Source organism: Psammomys obesus, unplaced genomic scaffold (assembly GCF_907164565.1).
Source record: "Psammomys obesus unplaced genomic scaffold, mPsaObe1.curated_primary_1811, whole genome shotgun sequence".
NCBI lineage: Eukaryota > Metazoa > Chordata > Mammalia > Rodentia > Muridae > Psammomys > Psammomys obesus.
Genome location: NW_026585587.1, coordinates 7,347,302 through 7,362,907, shown reverse-complemented (window position 1 = coordinate 7,362,907; position 15,606 = coordinate 7,347,302). Strand labels below are relative to the sequence as shown.

Here is a 15,606-nt window from a genome sequence, read left to right as displayed (position 1 = left end):
GTGTGTGTGTGTGTGTGTGTGTGTGTGTGTGTGTGTGTGTGTGTGTGCGCGCGCGCGGGGTGGGGGGTGCCAACTTGATCCTTGGCGATCAGCGACTGAAAGTGGCACGGAGCTCCTCCAGGTGGCAGGATAAGGGCGCAGTTTCCCAGGCTGGGCCCCGGTGCCTTGTGCGTCCTTCTGGGTGGTTTGTATCGGAGTCGGATGTCCCTGTGTTTGCAGATCACCAGCGCTGCAGATTCCGAGGCCGTTACGTACCAGAAGTTGGTGAAAGGACATGCGTACTCCGTCACTGGAGCGGAGGAGGTACGGAGCCCGGCTATTCCAGGGTGGGGCCTCCAGGCCGGCATCTGTCCGGCGCGCGCTGCCCCCTGCTGGCCACAGAGGCAGCTGCAGGCGGTCTTATGTTAGGACAATCAGCTTTAAAAACAAAACCCAAACACAGCACTTTGCGTCTGTATACTGTTTTATACTCTTCAAAATGCTGATAGTGGGACGCGGTGGCTCACACCTGGAAACCCAGCCTCTGTCACCCAAGTGCAAGGATTTTTTTAAAGGTTTGTTTTTATGTGTATTTTAACATTGCTAAGTCATGCCACACATGCTGTCTTTGCTTACAAGTAAGTCAAGTAAGCCGCAGGTATGGTGGCTTGGGCCTGTGGTCCTGGCTACTTCAGTGCTGAGTCAGGAGGATTACTTAAGGTAAAGGGTTCACAGCCCGTCTGGGTAACCCAATGAAACCTTGTCAAAAAAAAAAAAAAAAAAATCCCCAAACTGCATCTTCCTTTTCATCCAACACCTCTAAGCAACCAAGAAAGCTTCTCTGAGAGCCTGTGATAAAATACATCCCTGTACAGTTAGTTAATTGAGGTTTAACCCTTACACCCCAACCACAGACACCAGGGCAGAGGGTCAGGCTGCTGTGACCTCAGGCTGCTGACAAAGATTAAAGGGTCCAGTCTCCAAGAGCCAGATCCTGGGAGCTCTATTTTCATTTTGCTTTTGGGGAGGTGCTGGTGTCTGCTCTGCTCTGTTTGACTGAGGTGGAGTCTCTGGCTTTCCATGGAGTTTAATTCTTATTTTCCAGAGCTGGGCCTCTGTGAGGGTCTGAGGGCCAAGACACTCCCAGCTTCCATGGTCCTCCTCCACCCACTTGGCTCATGCTGAACCCACATTGTGGGTTCAAGCCCCTCCATGCCGGCCTGGCTCTCAGCCTCTCCCTCCTCTCTCATCGGATCCTTTAGGTTGAAAGCTCAGGAAGCCTGCAGAAATTGATCCGAATCCGGAATCCCTGGGGAGAAGTGGAGTGGACCGGGAAGTGGAATGACAAGTAAGAGGGGTGCAGGGTGGGGCAGGGTGGGCCAGGGTGCGCCAGGGTGGGCCAGGGAGGGCCAGGGTGGGCCAGGGTGGGCCAGGGTGCATGCATTCTCCTAGGAGGGCCGGTTGAAACTCAGAGATGAGGCACTGTATGCAGAGCCAAGAAGTGAGGTTCTGAGCTCACTGCTCACACCGAGTGGGCCCCAGGGCTGCGGCCCTTTAAAGAGTTTGTAAACAGATCATCCCTCCCAGCACTGGGGAGTTCTGCCCAGGTCTCCAATGGACACATTCTCTCCCACCTCAGTGGCTAGACCTCCCTCAGGGGAAAATGCACACCAAAGGCTGGTGAGATGGCTTAGCAGGCAGAGGTGCTCACACCAAGCTGGTGACACGAATTTGACCCCTGGGACCCACGTGGAGGAATGAGAGAACCATCTACCACAAATTATCCTCTGACCCCCACAAAAGCACCATGTCATGAGCATACACCCTCACCCTGCTGGCACACACACACACACACACACACACACACACACACACACAGACTAAATAAGTGTAAACAGGAAAAGATGTAAAGAAAAAGCACCCTCATCCTGATAACACTCCATTTCAAGGACATGAACCTTGTGCCAAGAGCAGAGGTGAGCCTGTTGCACTCCACGGCTTGCTGGTAGCTAGCTATTCAGCTTCAACCCTCTGGGGCAGATGCTCCATTGGGCCCCTCTTCCGGGTCCCTCCACTCTTTACTAGATGCTCACCCCTGCTTCTTCCACCCCCTTTCTGGCTTGTTCTAGGCAGCCCTGGCCTCAGCAGAGGAATGCCTATTGGCAGACTTCCTTCTAAGTTGCTTTGGGAGTCCAGTTAGCCCTGAAAGAGCCGCCAGGAGCATGTCACCTGACACAGGTGCTGCTCCTTCATTCCCGATGGTGGGTGTTAGGCCCAGCAAGAGCCTAAATATAAGAAAGTATGAAGAGAACTCAGGAAACTAATCATCCATCAATGCAAAAACGCAAGAGGTTCCTCTTGACCATTGCGCAGTGGGGTCACCCCTGCTGGTCAGCTAGGAGTGGCACTGGGAGACAAAGACCTTAGGTTTTTAAAAGACACAAGATGGGAATCTCCTGGGGTTGCCTTCTTGGCGATTCAGGATTAGATGAGGCCTTTAACTTTTAAAATAATTGGTTAGTTCTGGTCACCCTTAGGTCCAGTCAGCCCTTTCGTAAATATCTGATCTTCAAGTCAGTTTGGAATTTCCTGCCATCCACAGTTAAAGATGGGAGAGTGATTAACTCATCCCATGTCTGTTCTGAGGAGTTGGGGGTTACAGGTTTTGGATCAAAGGTCAGAAGGATTGGGGCCATTTGGCCCAGTTTCCAAACAAAGCCCATCTCACCGGCGCCAGCTGGTGATTTTCTCTCCATTTAGTAGAGATCTCTGCTTGTTCTCTTCCTTATCTCTGCCCTCACAGATGGCTAATGTCAGGAACTTTTACATTCCTCGGCTCTCTGGAGAAGCACTAAGAGGCTTTAATTAACATGGGCCTAAAACTTGCAAATATAAGTTATAAGGCAATTAAAAGAAACATAGGTTACAAAGTTAGTCTGATTCTTTGTTAGTCTGATTCAGTGGGCCTTGCTCATTTTCTACTCTTCTGTCTGACATCTTCCAGGAGAGCCTGACCTCTTCCCTTGCTTCCTGTACACAGTTCTGTGCTCCTTAGGTCACTCTTTTGTGTTTCTCAGTGGGCATCTGGGAACTGTGGAGAGAAACGGTCGTTACCACACACTCACTCCTAAGGCCTCTCCTATTGCTTTGCTTTCCAGCTGCCCCAGCTGGAACACGGTTGACCCAGATGTGAGAGCGAGTCTAACACAGCGGCAGGAGGACGGGGAATTCTGGTAAGACAGCGGAGGCTCCAGGGGAAGGGCCCCACCCCAGTGCTCTTTACCAGAAAGTTGCTGACCAGAACATCAGCAAGAAGTGTGCTCAGCACACTGAGGGAGTGTGGTGTGGCATCCTGGCTTTGCTGCCTTGTGTGTCTTTAAGTGCCAGGCACGGTGGTACACCTCTGTAATCTTAGCACTCTGGAAATTGAGAAAGAGGGCTCTCAAACTGGAGGCTGAGATGCATAGCCTGGGCTCTCAAGCAAGAAACTGTTTCCAAAAAAAAGAAAAAGAAAAATTCTCCACACGATCCTGAACAACTTTTAAATCTCTTCGATTTGTCCATTTCATCAGTGGGGTTGACTCCTGGGCAGCTTTATGAGGGCTGAGAAGAATTCCTTCAGTAATGTTCAGACCCCAAGAGAAAATACAGAGATAGATGAGTCCTTTCTTCCCATCAGTCTCTAAAGCGATAGCCCGACTCATTAAGAAACCAACCGCAGAGAAGGGCGGCGGCTCAGTAGTTAAGATCCGTCTCTGCTCATGAGGACCTGAATTCAGTTCCCACCCCAAAATGCTGGCTCACAATTGCCTGTAACTCTAATTCCAGGGCATCTGGCTTCCTCGCTCCTGCCTGTATGTGATGCACATACAATCATGAAAGCAAACCCACGTAACATAAACAAAGCTTAAAAAGAAAGAAACCAGTTCCTCAGTGAGCAGAGAGGCCCACTGAGTGTGCCTTGCCCCACGGAACACCTACAGTGGCTATTGTTTGCCCTGGGAGCCCGGATGTTGTCTCGGTTGGTATTCATTCATGGCTCTGATTTCAGGTCTTCTGAGAGCTCAGAGGTGCAAACAGGGCTCAGTCACCACTTAGAAAGTGGCCGCCACAGGACTAGGCTGGGGGCCTTCTGAGTCTGTCCCTATGGCCACCGCCCAGCCTCATGCAGCTCCTCATCTGACCAGGAGGAGGGCCAAAGCTGGCCGCCTCTCCTGTAACTCGGAACGCCCTGTCTCTGCCCGGCTAGGATGTCCTTCAGTGACTTCCTGAGGCACTATTCTCGCCTGGAGATCTGCAACCTGACCCCGGACACTCTCACCTGCGACTCCTACAAGAAGTGGAAACTCAACAAGATGGATGGGAACTGGAGGCGAGGCTCCACTGCAGGGGGCTGCAGGAACTACCCAAGTAAGGGTCGTGGCCGGGGGAGGCAGCAGTCCCACAGCATCCTACCTGGATAGATAGGCCGCAGCAGCCTGGAAACCCAGGGGAGCTGGCTCCCTCACCAGGCCATCGTTCTCTTCCATCACCTCCAGCCTTGATCGCAACATCTTTTTCTGCTTTCTCCCCTGCTACTCCCTGCACTCATTTGCTGTGAAGCCGTCTGGGCCCTAGATCCTCTGGTGCCTATGACCTTCATCTGGCTTAGTGGATCAGTGCTAAGTCTTAGTTTAGTGCTAAGGCCCAGTTCATAACTAGCCACCCTAGGCCCTCACACAGTTCATTCTTGGGGCACACCAGCCTCTCGTGGCAGTCTCCCACCCTCTGGTGTGTCAAGTTCATTTATAAAATATTGACATCCAGGTGGTGGTGGTTCACACTTTTAATCCCAGCACTTGGGAGGCAGAGGCAGGCAGGGTTCAAGGCCAGCCTGGTCTACAGAGAGAGTTTCAGGACAGCCAGGGCTACACAGAGAAACTCTGTCACAGGAAGAAAGAAAGAAAGAAAGAAAGAAAGAAAGAAAGAAAGAAAGAAAGAAAGAAAGAAAGAAAGAAAGAAAGAGGGAGGGAGGGAGGGAGGGAGGAAGGAAGGAAGGAAGGAAGGAAGGAAGGAAGGGAAGGAAGAAAGAAAGAAAAAGAAAGAAAGAATAAAAGGAAGGAAGGAAGGAAGGAGGAAAGAAAGAAAAGAAGGAAGGAAGAAGGAAAGAAAGAAAAGAAGGAAGGATCATGATGACAGAGCCCAGCTCACACAGGGAGAGGATTTTTCTGCTCTGCTCTTTGTTGATCCTCTCTGCTGATCTCTTCTGTTGTCCTGATGGCTCACTCTTCCTTCCTTCCTTCCCTAAAAATTCTCTGATCTTGGTGACACTGCCAGTTGTGGGGTGGGTCATACAGGGACTGGGAACTGTCCCACAGAGCTTCATCTGTGTATTTCTCTTCTCAACAAGCTCACCTATATTCATTTCCATCTTTAAGATGAAGGGAGACTCAGGATGTGGCAGAGCCGAGGCACAGAGCTTCCTGTGGTTTGAACTCACGCAGTCTGGCTATGGAGTCACTCTTACTCTGGTAGCAGGCCATGGTCATATTTTGACTCTCTGTTGCAGATTAGGAAACTGAGGCTTTAGGTGGTGTACCAGACCCACAGAGCAAGTAGACTGTGACTAGCTGGCCAGTCCCTCCAAGTCCCAGAATGCAGTGACCAAGCGATAGTTCTAGAGGCCTCCCCTGGGAAGCCCCGCAACCACCCACAAAAACACCTTGTACATCAGTTGGCAGGGGGCAGGGGAGAGGGGAGCAGCAGACACTCTCTCAAGGACCTCAGAGTGAAGCTCTTGGCCTTGTGGGATGCTCTGCCTCAACAGGTAGCCTAGGAACTTTGTACACACGTGAGTGTATCAACAAAACTGAGTTTAGAGAAGCAGAGGTCACCTCATGAGGGAAGGGGGAGTAGCACTCAGCCTAATTACCTCGAACAGGAGGGACTCGTTGCCTTCCTGCAGATGGGCTTTGGAAGTGTGGATTGTAGAGGCACCGCGAAGGTGGGGCAAGAGACAGAGATGCGCCCAGGCTTCTGCATTCACCAAGGGGTAGGCGAGCCTTAGGGAGCACCAAGGCAGGACATTCCTGATTTAGATGTTCTGGGACCCAGACTGTTCCGGGAGCCCAGCAGAACCTCCATTTGCCTTACCTAGGGTGATGGTGGGGGAACACTTCATAATGGGAACAAGGGTGTTACTTTGATGGGAGTGTGATTCCCTGGCATGCATGAAGCCCAGATTCGGTGCCTAGTACTTGCAGGAGGACAAGAAATTCAAGGTCATCCTCAGAGATGGAGGCCAGTTTGAACTACATGAACCCTTGTGCCGAAAGGAGAGAACCCGAGGAAGCTGCTTCCTCATGGCAGGAGCAGGCAGATCTCCCTCAACCCACCTCTGTCAGCAGCCACTTCAGCCAGGGGCTGCATTTGGCCTCTACCGTGCTTCTTCATCTCCCACCATCTCCCGTTTTCTCGTCCTTGTCCCACCACTTCCAGCTACAAAGCCAGGGCCCACCCAAGTTCCCAGACCCTGGGCATTTATTTGGGACTAGGCTCCTCTGTCCCTGTTCCACAGATACCTTCTGGATGAACCCCCAGTACCTAATCAAGCTGGAGGAGGAAGATGAAGATGATGAGGATGGGGAGAGGGGCTGTACCTTCCTGGTGGGCCTCATCCAGAAGCACCGACGGCGGCAGAGGAAGATGGGCCAGGACATGCACACCATTGGCTTTGGCATCTACGAGGTACGAGCAGAGGATGGATGGTGCCCTGCCTTCCCTTCCCTCTTACCAGCCCCAGCTACATGGACCCCAGAGGCAGAACATGGCATAAGCCAGAGGACAGGGAGCTTGGCCTAGCTAAAGTAAGGAAGCAGCACAGCCAGACTTAGCAGTCTGCAATGGTTTGTGTCTCCAGGGACCTCCTGGCCCTTCTCTGGGCCCCCAAAGCTATCTTTCTGGGAGTTCCATGCTTGGAAGAGACCTCTGTGTCCCTCTTCACATCTCCTAGTCCTGGAATTCTGATTGGGCAAGCAAACTCCAAAGAATGGAAAAGATTTCAGCTAGAACAGAATATTCTAGAGCACACCCAGAAGTATTGTGAGGGCTGCGCTCAGCCAACAGGTCCTAATGGTCAGAGCCCAGCCAAGTCTTTGGCCTGGATGGGAGAGAGCCCAGGACAGGATAAAGAAGGGTCATTATGCTCCCCTGGGGCCTGCTGGCTGCAGCCTTGCTCTCACAGACCCCTCATGGGGCCGGCTCTCTTGCCAAGCCAACGGAAAGCCACGCCTGCCCAGCTTTGCCAGACGGCAGCCTTGTCACGGCCATCTTTCTTCTTCAAGCTGAGGTCTGGAGCCATGTAGGGGCTGTGCTGCACAGAACATGGCCTTGGTTGGCAGGAGATGAGTAGAGAATGAAGATTTCGGTGAGGTTGCAGGGGTGCCTTTTGTTTAATGAGTAAAATCTGGCGATTTTCTGGACTCTTCCTAGTTCTGCCAGGCCATCGCCCCTCATTCCCTCAGCCCCATGCTTAGCAAGGTCATCTGGTAGCCAGAACATGTGTTTTGGAAATGGCAAACATTACCAATCTGGGCCTCTGCCCACAAACTCCAAGCATACCCCTGAAGATTCAACTCAAGTGCTCATCACTGGCAATATGGCCACTTCTGATTTGCTGCTGATCTGAGCCCAGTCCACCAACCTGAGAATTGGGGTTGGACAAAAACCATAAGTTGCAAATATACACAGGCCCTGGACTCTCAGCCTCTGAAAGCTGAGGACTTGGGCAGAATAGCTCAGAAATGCAAAGTGAATTGTGCCCACTCATGCATGCACTTGGGAGTCCAGTTATGGCCTTTCAGAGCTGGGCAAGACGTTGACAGTTATCAGTCCCATTCAACATGTAGGAAAACTAAGGCCAATGAGGGAGAGTGACTTACTGGAGGAGATTCATACAGCCTGGATATGGCTGGCCTAGACTGTTGCTTCTTCCACCTTCACCCAGCCCTACTTCCCCTGAGCAAGAGATGGGTGTGGGCTTCGACACAGCTGGCTCCTGACTGAAAACAAGTCTCCACATGTTTCCATGCATGAATGTCAGTACGAGCCCATCCACCCTATCACTGGGTCCTAAGAGGGTTTTCTTCGAGCGTGGCCAACATGCTTTGAGTTCCTTGAAAAACAATAGTCGTGCTGACCTGGTTAATAGCACCGAAGCAACATAGAAAAATACGCCGTGAGTAGTCAGTCACGGTGCCGGTGTGCTCACATTCTGCTCCCCAAATCTGAATCGGGCCTCCTTTGTTTTCCAGGTTCCAGAAGAGGTACGTCTGGCACATGTCAACCCCTGCCCCCAGGGCTCCAGCTGCCAACATGATTGAGGCTTAGCCTGCCTGAACTCAGGGAGTAGAGGGAGCTTTGGAGGGGCTGGTGGCTGAGGGACGAGTCTTTGCCCCCTCTGAGGCCCTGTGGGGATGGATCCAGTTCTGGATCCCAGTGGACTAAGCTCAGGGCAAAACATCTGGAGAGTGCGTTGGCGTTTACTGTCTCTGCATGAGCCCAGAGAACCTGTGTAGAGTTTAGCCGTGGTGGCAGCCCCATACCCTTGGACCGCAGAGGCTCCTCATCAAAGCCTGTGTAGCCGTGAGAAGAAGCGGGAGGGGGAAGATGAGCTGCACTGTCCTGGACCCCAATTCCCAGGCCACATGACCCTGTACACGTGACATGGTCTCCCTGAGCTTTCATATCTTCTCCAGCATAAATAATCAGCCATGACCTTCCTGGGCACTGTGGGCATGAGCTGGGTTATAGAAGGCCACGGTTAACAGTAATAAGATGCATAGCAGCCAGGTGACTCAAAGGGCCAGGGACTAAATGGCCACACCACGTGCCCTGATCCACCCATGGGCCTCCTGCTTTTGCCAATAGACGGTTGAGCTTTATTGAACGCTACGTTCCGAGTTGTGGGCCCAGCCTTGGGTTACATCTGGTTTGGGCCCTTTCTTACTACCCCCTTTTACTGGTGTGTGAAACACAACACAGAACTGACCTGGATCCTTTGTGAGGGAGGGGCCTCTAGCACCCTGAGAGTCACCCAGAGCAAGGTAGACAGGAGAGGGGTGCTCCTGTCACAGCTGGTCACGCCTGAGCCCCTTGCAAGTCATGTGATGCTTGGGATGGAAGTTTCGCTTCTCATCTGAAATCATCCAGGCATTGTCCCTGTTATCCCTTTGTGAGAAAACGGCACGTTTGTGAGCTCCTTCCCCATGTCCTCGTTTAATCATCAGCTAAAAGGGCAGACCAACATCCACCTTGGCAAGAACTTTTTCCTCACAACCCGAGCCAGGGAGCGGTCGGATACCTTCATCAACCTCCGGGAGGTGCTCAACCGCTTCAAGCTGCCCCCGGGAGAGTACATCCTGGTTCCCTCCACCTTCGAGCCCCACAAGGATGGCGACTTCTGCGTCCGCGTCTTCTCAGAGAAGAAGGCCGACTACGAGTAGGTTCTGCTACCTCTCCCTGGCCCCAGTCCTGGTCTGCCCTTCCCTGTTTCTGTAATACTGACCAACTTGACAGACCAGTGTAGGGGGGGAGAGCTCTGAGGGTCCTCCTGGAGGAAGCAAAGGGGAAAGCCATGCAGGGCGCAGGGTGTGTTAAGTTGGAACAGGGCAGCTGAGGAAGCAGGTGGCTAAATGGGGGAGGGGGGAGCAGGGACAAAATGGGAAGGATGGGAACGAGAGTGTTCTGGAGGACCGTGGTTGGGACAACCTGTGCCAAAGACCCAAAGGCCTCATAAATTGTGTCTGATGGAGTGGGCACAAGCCACTCCCCCGCCATCACCTGTAAAAAGGAAGATGCGATGGGAGAGAGACCAGGATGCTTCAAGACAACACATGTTAGAAGAGTTTCAGTTCCCAACAGCTGTGAAGCCGTCAACGCTGGTTGAGTGTGGCAGTGGCTCCCTGCCCTGACAAGTGCTCTTGTTTTATTGACACTTGCTACAGGGAAGGAGCCTGTTGGGTCATTTCACTGGGGGAATCCCAGCGTGTCTGCTTAGCCTCCAACAACAAAACAGGGTCAAACCCTGATATCATTACGAAGGCATTATTCTTGGTCAAACCCTATCCTACACTGCTAATGACAAACCTTGCCAGAGAAGTGCCAGCCCCTCTCCTCTGTCTAGCATGAAGTCCCTGCCCTTCAGAGCTTCCACCCTGACCCAGGGCAGCCAACCTACTGCGGATCCCAGCTAGCAGCACTCAGAAACCCCTTTACCCTTCCATGATGCTTCAGGTCTTCAGACGAGACCCTTAGTAACCTAGTTTAAGATTACAAGCCACCACAGAAGCCCCTCCTAGGCTTAAGTACCTTCATGGAGGACCCAGCTTATGCAAGGGACTGTGTGAGAGTAAGCTAAGTCTCCTGGCATGTTTCCTATAGCTTGTTCCAGCCCAATGTGAGACATGGTCAGAGGTTCATACAAGCAAATAAGACAGTCCTCTTCATAGCAGTGTTTAAGATGGTACTTCAAAGTTGTCCTTTGAGACTAGGGATGTAGCTCAGTGGTAGGGTACTTGCTCAGCATTGCAAGGCTCCAGCACTTAAAGAAAAAGCAAAACAAAGAAGCAACTGTCAAGAAAATGTCCAGCCAGAAGCTAACCGCGTCCCCAGAGCCCTTGCTCTATACCACATGGGAAGACTGTGCTGTTTGATAAAGACCCAAAACCAACAGAGTATCTGCCTCCTGGGCGACTGCTGCCAAGGGGCTGTGCTAACGCAGAAACCCAGGGTGCAGAGATCCCCCCTCTGCTGGAGCATGCTGAGTTTAAACACTGCTGTTCCGTTTCACAGGGTGACTTCTGCAATACTTCTGGTTCACCCCTCCACCCTTCTAATAACAAACTTCCCTTCTGTTTCCAGAGTTGTCGATGATGAAATCGAAGCCAACGTTGAAGAGGTATTTCTTCCCGATTTCTCTAATTCTACTCATTCTGATGGATACCCAGCATGCAACAGAGCAAAAACGCTGCAAGGGCCTGGGCACCCGTTGGGCTGCGTGAACACAGTTTGAAAGCCAGGCTGCAGCCAGCCAGTCTCTTGCTCATTAAAGGCCAGTTTTTCCATGTGCAGGGGCAGGGAGGATGGTGAGTACAGAACACCAGTGCTGCACTGAACAGGCCGGGTTCTGGTCACTCCCCTTGCTCAGCCTCACTTTCATCATTGACAAAGTGGATTCACGGGATAACAAGAGTCCTCAACTTTCTGAGAGTTCCAAGAGTGACTCTGTGGTAAATCCTGAAGGCTTTGAGGGATGTAATTCAGGAACTTCACCCAAGGCCCAATTATAGCAAATCCAAGTAGAAGTACTACAGGCTAGAGAAAGGAAGGTCTCTTCCTTCCTCTCTCTGAGGCCCTGAGGTGACTCTTTGATTGGGTCATAGTTGCTGAAGCCTGGTGCTTATACCAAAAGGCTTGTCATTGACAAAACTGTTCCATAGCCTTCCACTTAGCTCCTGTTGGAGTACACCAGACAAGGTCATTTTAGTTAACTATTAAAGATAATTGCAATTACAAGAAGTTAAAGTGTAACCTCCCTGCCATGTGGTTTCCACTTCCTCTCATGGGCTTCAGCCAAAACAAAACAAAACAAAACAAAACAGCTTAGCTGGGCGTGGTGGTGTACACCTGCAATCTCAGCACTGAAGCAGTAGAGGCAAGAGGATGAAGAGTTCAAAGCACCCTTGGCTATATAGTGAGTTCAAGGCCACCCTGGATTACTTGAGATCCTGCCTCAAGAAGGAAAAATTTCTTAAAAGACAAGTGTGGTGACACCTACCTCTAATCCCAGCATGTGGGAGGTGAGACAAAAGGATGGAGAGTTCAAGACCATCCTCAACTACATTAAGAGTTTTGGACCAGCCTGTGTTATATGAGACCGTGTCTCAAAAGAAAACAAAACATTTACTTCTTCACAGTGCCATTCACTGTAAGCCCAGTATTCTTAGAATTGCCTGGGGGATGGGAAGACTGGAAATTGCGGGTTGGGGGGCTTCTGGGGAAGGGAAAGGATACCTAGTTGTCAATCTTCACTTTAACCCATAGCCTGTTTCTCTGTCTGCTCTTCTAGATTGAAGCCAATGAGGAGGACATTGATGATGGGTTCAGAAGGCTGTTCATTCAGCTGGCAGGGGAGGTAGGTGTCACCAAAATCCTGCTGACATAAAGGAAAAGTGATGTTCCCGGAAGAGACTTCCATTTAAGTTGGGAAGAAAACAAGCCAAGCAAAAGCTTGGTCACTGCTCAGACCCTTAGCTCAGCACTCCTTGCTCACATCCTGTCAGGCCCTCTGATGGCTTCCAGGGTCTCTTCTGTTCAGGTCAGTCTGGCTCTGCTCTTCCTTCCCTGAGATCCTTGGCTCACTTCAACGTTGTTTTGTTTTTTCTGTTCCATGCCAACATGAAAGTTGATTCCCTGTCTTGACCCCCATGAACATACCTAAGATGGAATGGTCCCATTCCTCCAGAGTGTAAGCAGTTCATGCCAAAGCATTGCTTTTCTTTTTCTTAAAACAGTCCCCCAGCCCTACAGTGCCACTGCAAAGCCAGTCAGCCCCTTCCTCCCAGCAATTCCAGAAGTGAAGTGTCCTTCTGCATCATGTAGCTCTCTCTAGTGTTACCATGAAGCCCTCCCCTGTTTAGCCACACACTTATCAACATGCTAAGTGGTACCACCTGTTCCCCCCAGCTCCCTCCTCCCCATTTCTCAAGGGAAGGGGCCTCAGAGAAACTTACTATTCCTGCTGACTGAACTACATAGATCCCTCCACACACACCTGGGCCTTGTCGAGGTTACAGAAATCTCACAAACACCCCTCAGCTGGACTGTGTCTGAGGAGCCCTGGCAAATGGCCCCAGAGAGGCGCTGAGCCATTTTGGAGATGGCTGATCTTAAACAGTTTCCGAAAGCCCAAGATCTGAGTTGTAAAGAATGGAGAAAGCCTGCCTAGTAGGAGGAATGGTGTGGGAGATAGGCTGAGGAAGACCATGAACGCGTTCCCTGCCACAGAGAAAGGGTGACTGACTCCACCTCGCGTGTGCTAAACACAAGCCAGGGTGGTACTCAGTGCAGGCTGGGGATGGCCGCTGCACCAGCATCACTTGGGGCTTTAGCAACGCAGACAAGATTCACCTAACATGTTCACTGTGGTTCACCAGCTCCCACAGAGAGCAGTTACAATGTTCTGGTCGTTTGTCCACAGGATGCGGAGATCTCTGCCTTTGAGCTGCAGACCATCTTGAGGAGAGTTCTAGCCAAGCGTAAGTGCCCCTTTGCAAATCCCTCATCATACTCCTCCCCCTGTGGGCACGAGGGGACTCGGGAACTCCTTCCTTCGGGCACACAAGTCAGAAGCTGTGGCTAAACTGTCCCTCTCTGCTCCTACGTTAGTAAAGCCTATGCGCTCCCAGCCCCAGGGAAGAATAGGATAGAGGAGGGTCTAAGTGAAGTAATGCCAAAGAGCAAAGGTTCCTGGGTCTAGAGATGGCAGATCAAATCCAAATTCTTCTACTTATGAGCTCTGTGATGTAAACCAAGTGAGACCGCCTGTCTGACCCTCCCCCATCACCATCCCCCATCTGATTTCCTCTTCCCAGTACTTCATGATGTGACACATAAAATCTGCCTGTCACAGAGCCTTCGTGCTGCAAATGGAAGTTCTTATACTGACTAGTTAAGAGGCTGAAGAATGAGATAGAGCCAAGGTTATTATCATCAACCTTTCTTTTTTAGCTTGTAGTATTGGTTTTCTTCTTGTTGTTGTGTTTTGTTTTATTTTGCTTTGCTTTTGGTTTTGCTTTTTAAAAATACAGCTCTTATTTTTAATCATTTATTTAATTCTATTTTATGTGCATTAGTGTGAGGAAGCCAGATCCCCTGGAGCTGGGTACAGACAATTGTGAGCTGCCATGTGGGTGCTGGGAATTGAACCCAGATCCTGTTGAAGAGCAGCCAGTGCTCTCAACCACTGAGCCATCTCTCATGCCCCCATAGCTCTTATTTTTACATGTATATGTGTGTACATATGTGTGCATGTGTGTGTGCATGAACATTCATGCCACAGCACACATGTAGAGGTCAGCAGACATCTTGCAGGAACAGGTTTTCTCTTTCTACTGTGTGGGTGCTAGATATCGAACTTAGGTCATCAGGCCTGGTGACAAGCACGTTTAGCTGCTAAGCCATCTTGATGACCCCTTTTTTGCTTTGAGACATGGTCTCATTCTGTAACCTAGAATGACCTCCTTGTACCCAAAATGTAGCCTAGGCTTGTCATGATCCTGCAGCAATCCTCCTGCCTTGCGCTCCTGAGAATTGGAATTATAGGTGTGATCTAACAAGCCATCTCTTAAATAAATAAAAATCCAAAGACTAGTGCCCATTTCCCCTACTGTTGCTCGAGAGAGAAGAGTTCCCTCTTCTTTTTCCCCCCTCAAATCATTACAAACATCTGCTTCTGATGTATGCAGTAGTTAGTGTACAATGCCTGAAGTCACGTGCTTAAGAAACAGACATTGTGACATCCCAAATATCAGCTCTAATCAGTCATCATGGATGTCCCCATGGCCTCCAGGGGTTGCTGTTCCATCTGACATCAGACCAGATGGCCTTCCACTTGACCCCTCAGGATAAAACTAAATCCTTGTTTTAAAGCAAAGAAGAGCCCAAGGTCTGTAGAGTCTCCCATGCTTGGTGTGGGTCCCTCACGGGAAACAATGGGCTGCAAACAACTACACGATAGCATCTGTGGTTCACTCGGCTGTCAGAGTGAGGATGGCTGGAGCCAGCATCCAGGCAAGCCAGTGCAGGGCTTCCCCAGGGCTGGGCCCAGCTACACTCTCCCTCTTCCAGGACAAGAGAATAGTGTCTACCCTTGTGGCTGCCAGGCACGAGGGTGGTCACAGGGCTCCTCAGATGTGGGCTGTGGTGCATTGCAGAGGATAGAGTCTCTTTGTCCCACACAGCTGGAGTGCAGGAAGAGCTAAGCCATGCTTGGCCCAGCCTGCTCCTAGTTGAGGGAAAAGTGTGTGCTGTGCACGTGCCTCTGAGCTCAGGCCCCTGGTGACTCCAGCCTTCTGCCCAAGTGTCCCCACACAGCCCATGCTCATACTAGAGAATGGGTTGGTGTCTAGTGGAACAAGTTTGAGATAGACTAGGTCCAAATATTCTACAGTCACAGCACCAACAGGGTTGTTCCCTGTGGCCTGGAGGGATGACTATGGGGTAGAGTGCTTGCCACGCTGGTCTGAGGGCCTGAGTTGGAATCCCCAGAACCTAGGTAAAGCCAGGCACAGTAGCACGCACCTGCAATCCCAGTGTTCCTGTCGTGCGATGAGAGATGGAGCCAGGGGTCCTCAGAAGCTTGTGGGCTTGCCAGTCTAGCATACACAGGGCTAACAAGGAAGAGACCCCATTCAAAGAAGATGAAAGGTGAGGAGCAACACCTAAGGCTGTCCTGACTCCATGCGTGTGCCATGATACACACACATCCATATTCATACATGCACACACATAATACCCAACATTACCATCATCCTCACCATACACACACACACACACACACACACACACACACACACACACACACACACA

At 50.9% G+C, this 15,606-nt stretch overlaps 1 protein-coding gene across 1 annotated transcript in view; it reads left to right on the top strand.

The window, feature by feature from the left end:
• Window positions 1-15,606, top strand: part of Capn2 (calpain 2) — a 48,574-nt gene that overhangs the window by 27,462 nt on the left and 5,506 nt on the right. The window contains exons 6-15 of the mRNA XM_055609705.1: window positions 220-303; window positions 1,242-1,327; window positions 3,138-3,212; window positions 4,229-4,389; window positions 6,536-6,705; window positions 8,271-8,282; window positions 9,246-9,457; window positions 10,879-10,915; window positions 12,086-12,151; window positions 13,217-13,360. Of these exons, the coding sequence (XP_055465680.1) occupies window positions 220-303; window positions 1,242-1,327; window positions 3,138-3,212; window positions 4,229-4,389; window positions 6,536-6,705; window positions 8,271-8,282; window positions 9,246-9,457; window positions 10,879-10,915; window positions 12,086-12,151; window positions 13,217-13,360 (1,047 nt within the window). The remainder of the gene's footprint in view (window positions 1-219; window positions 304-1,241; window positions 1,328-3,137; window positions 3,213-4,228; window positions 4,390-6,535; window positions 6,706-8,270; window positions 8,283-9,245; window positions 9,458-10,878; window positions 10,916-12,085; window positions 12,152-13,216; window positions 13,361-15,606) is intronic.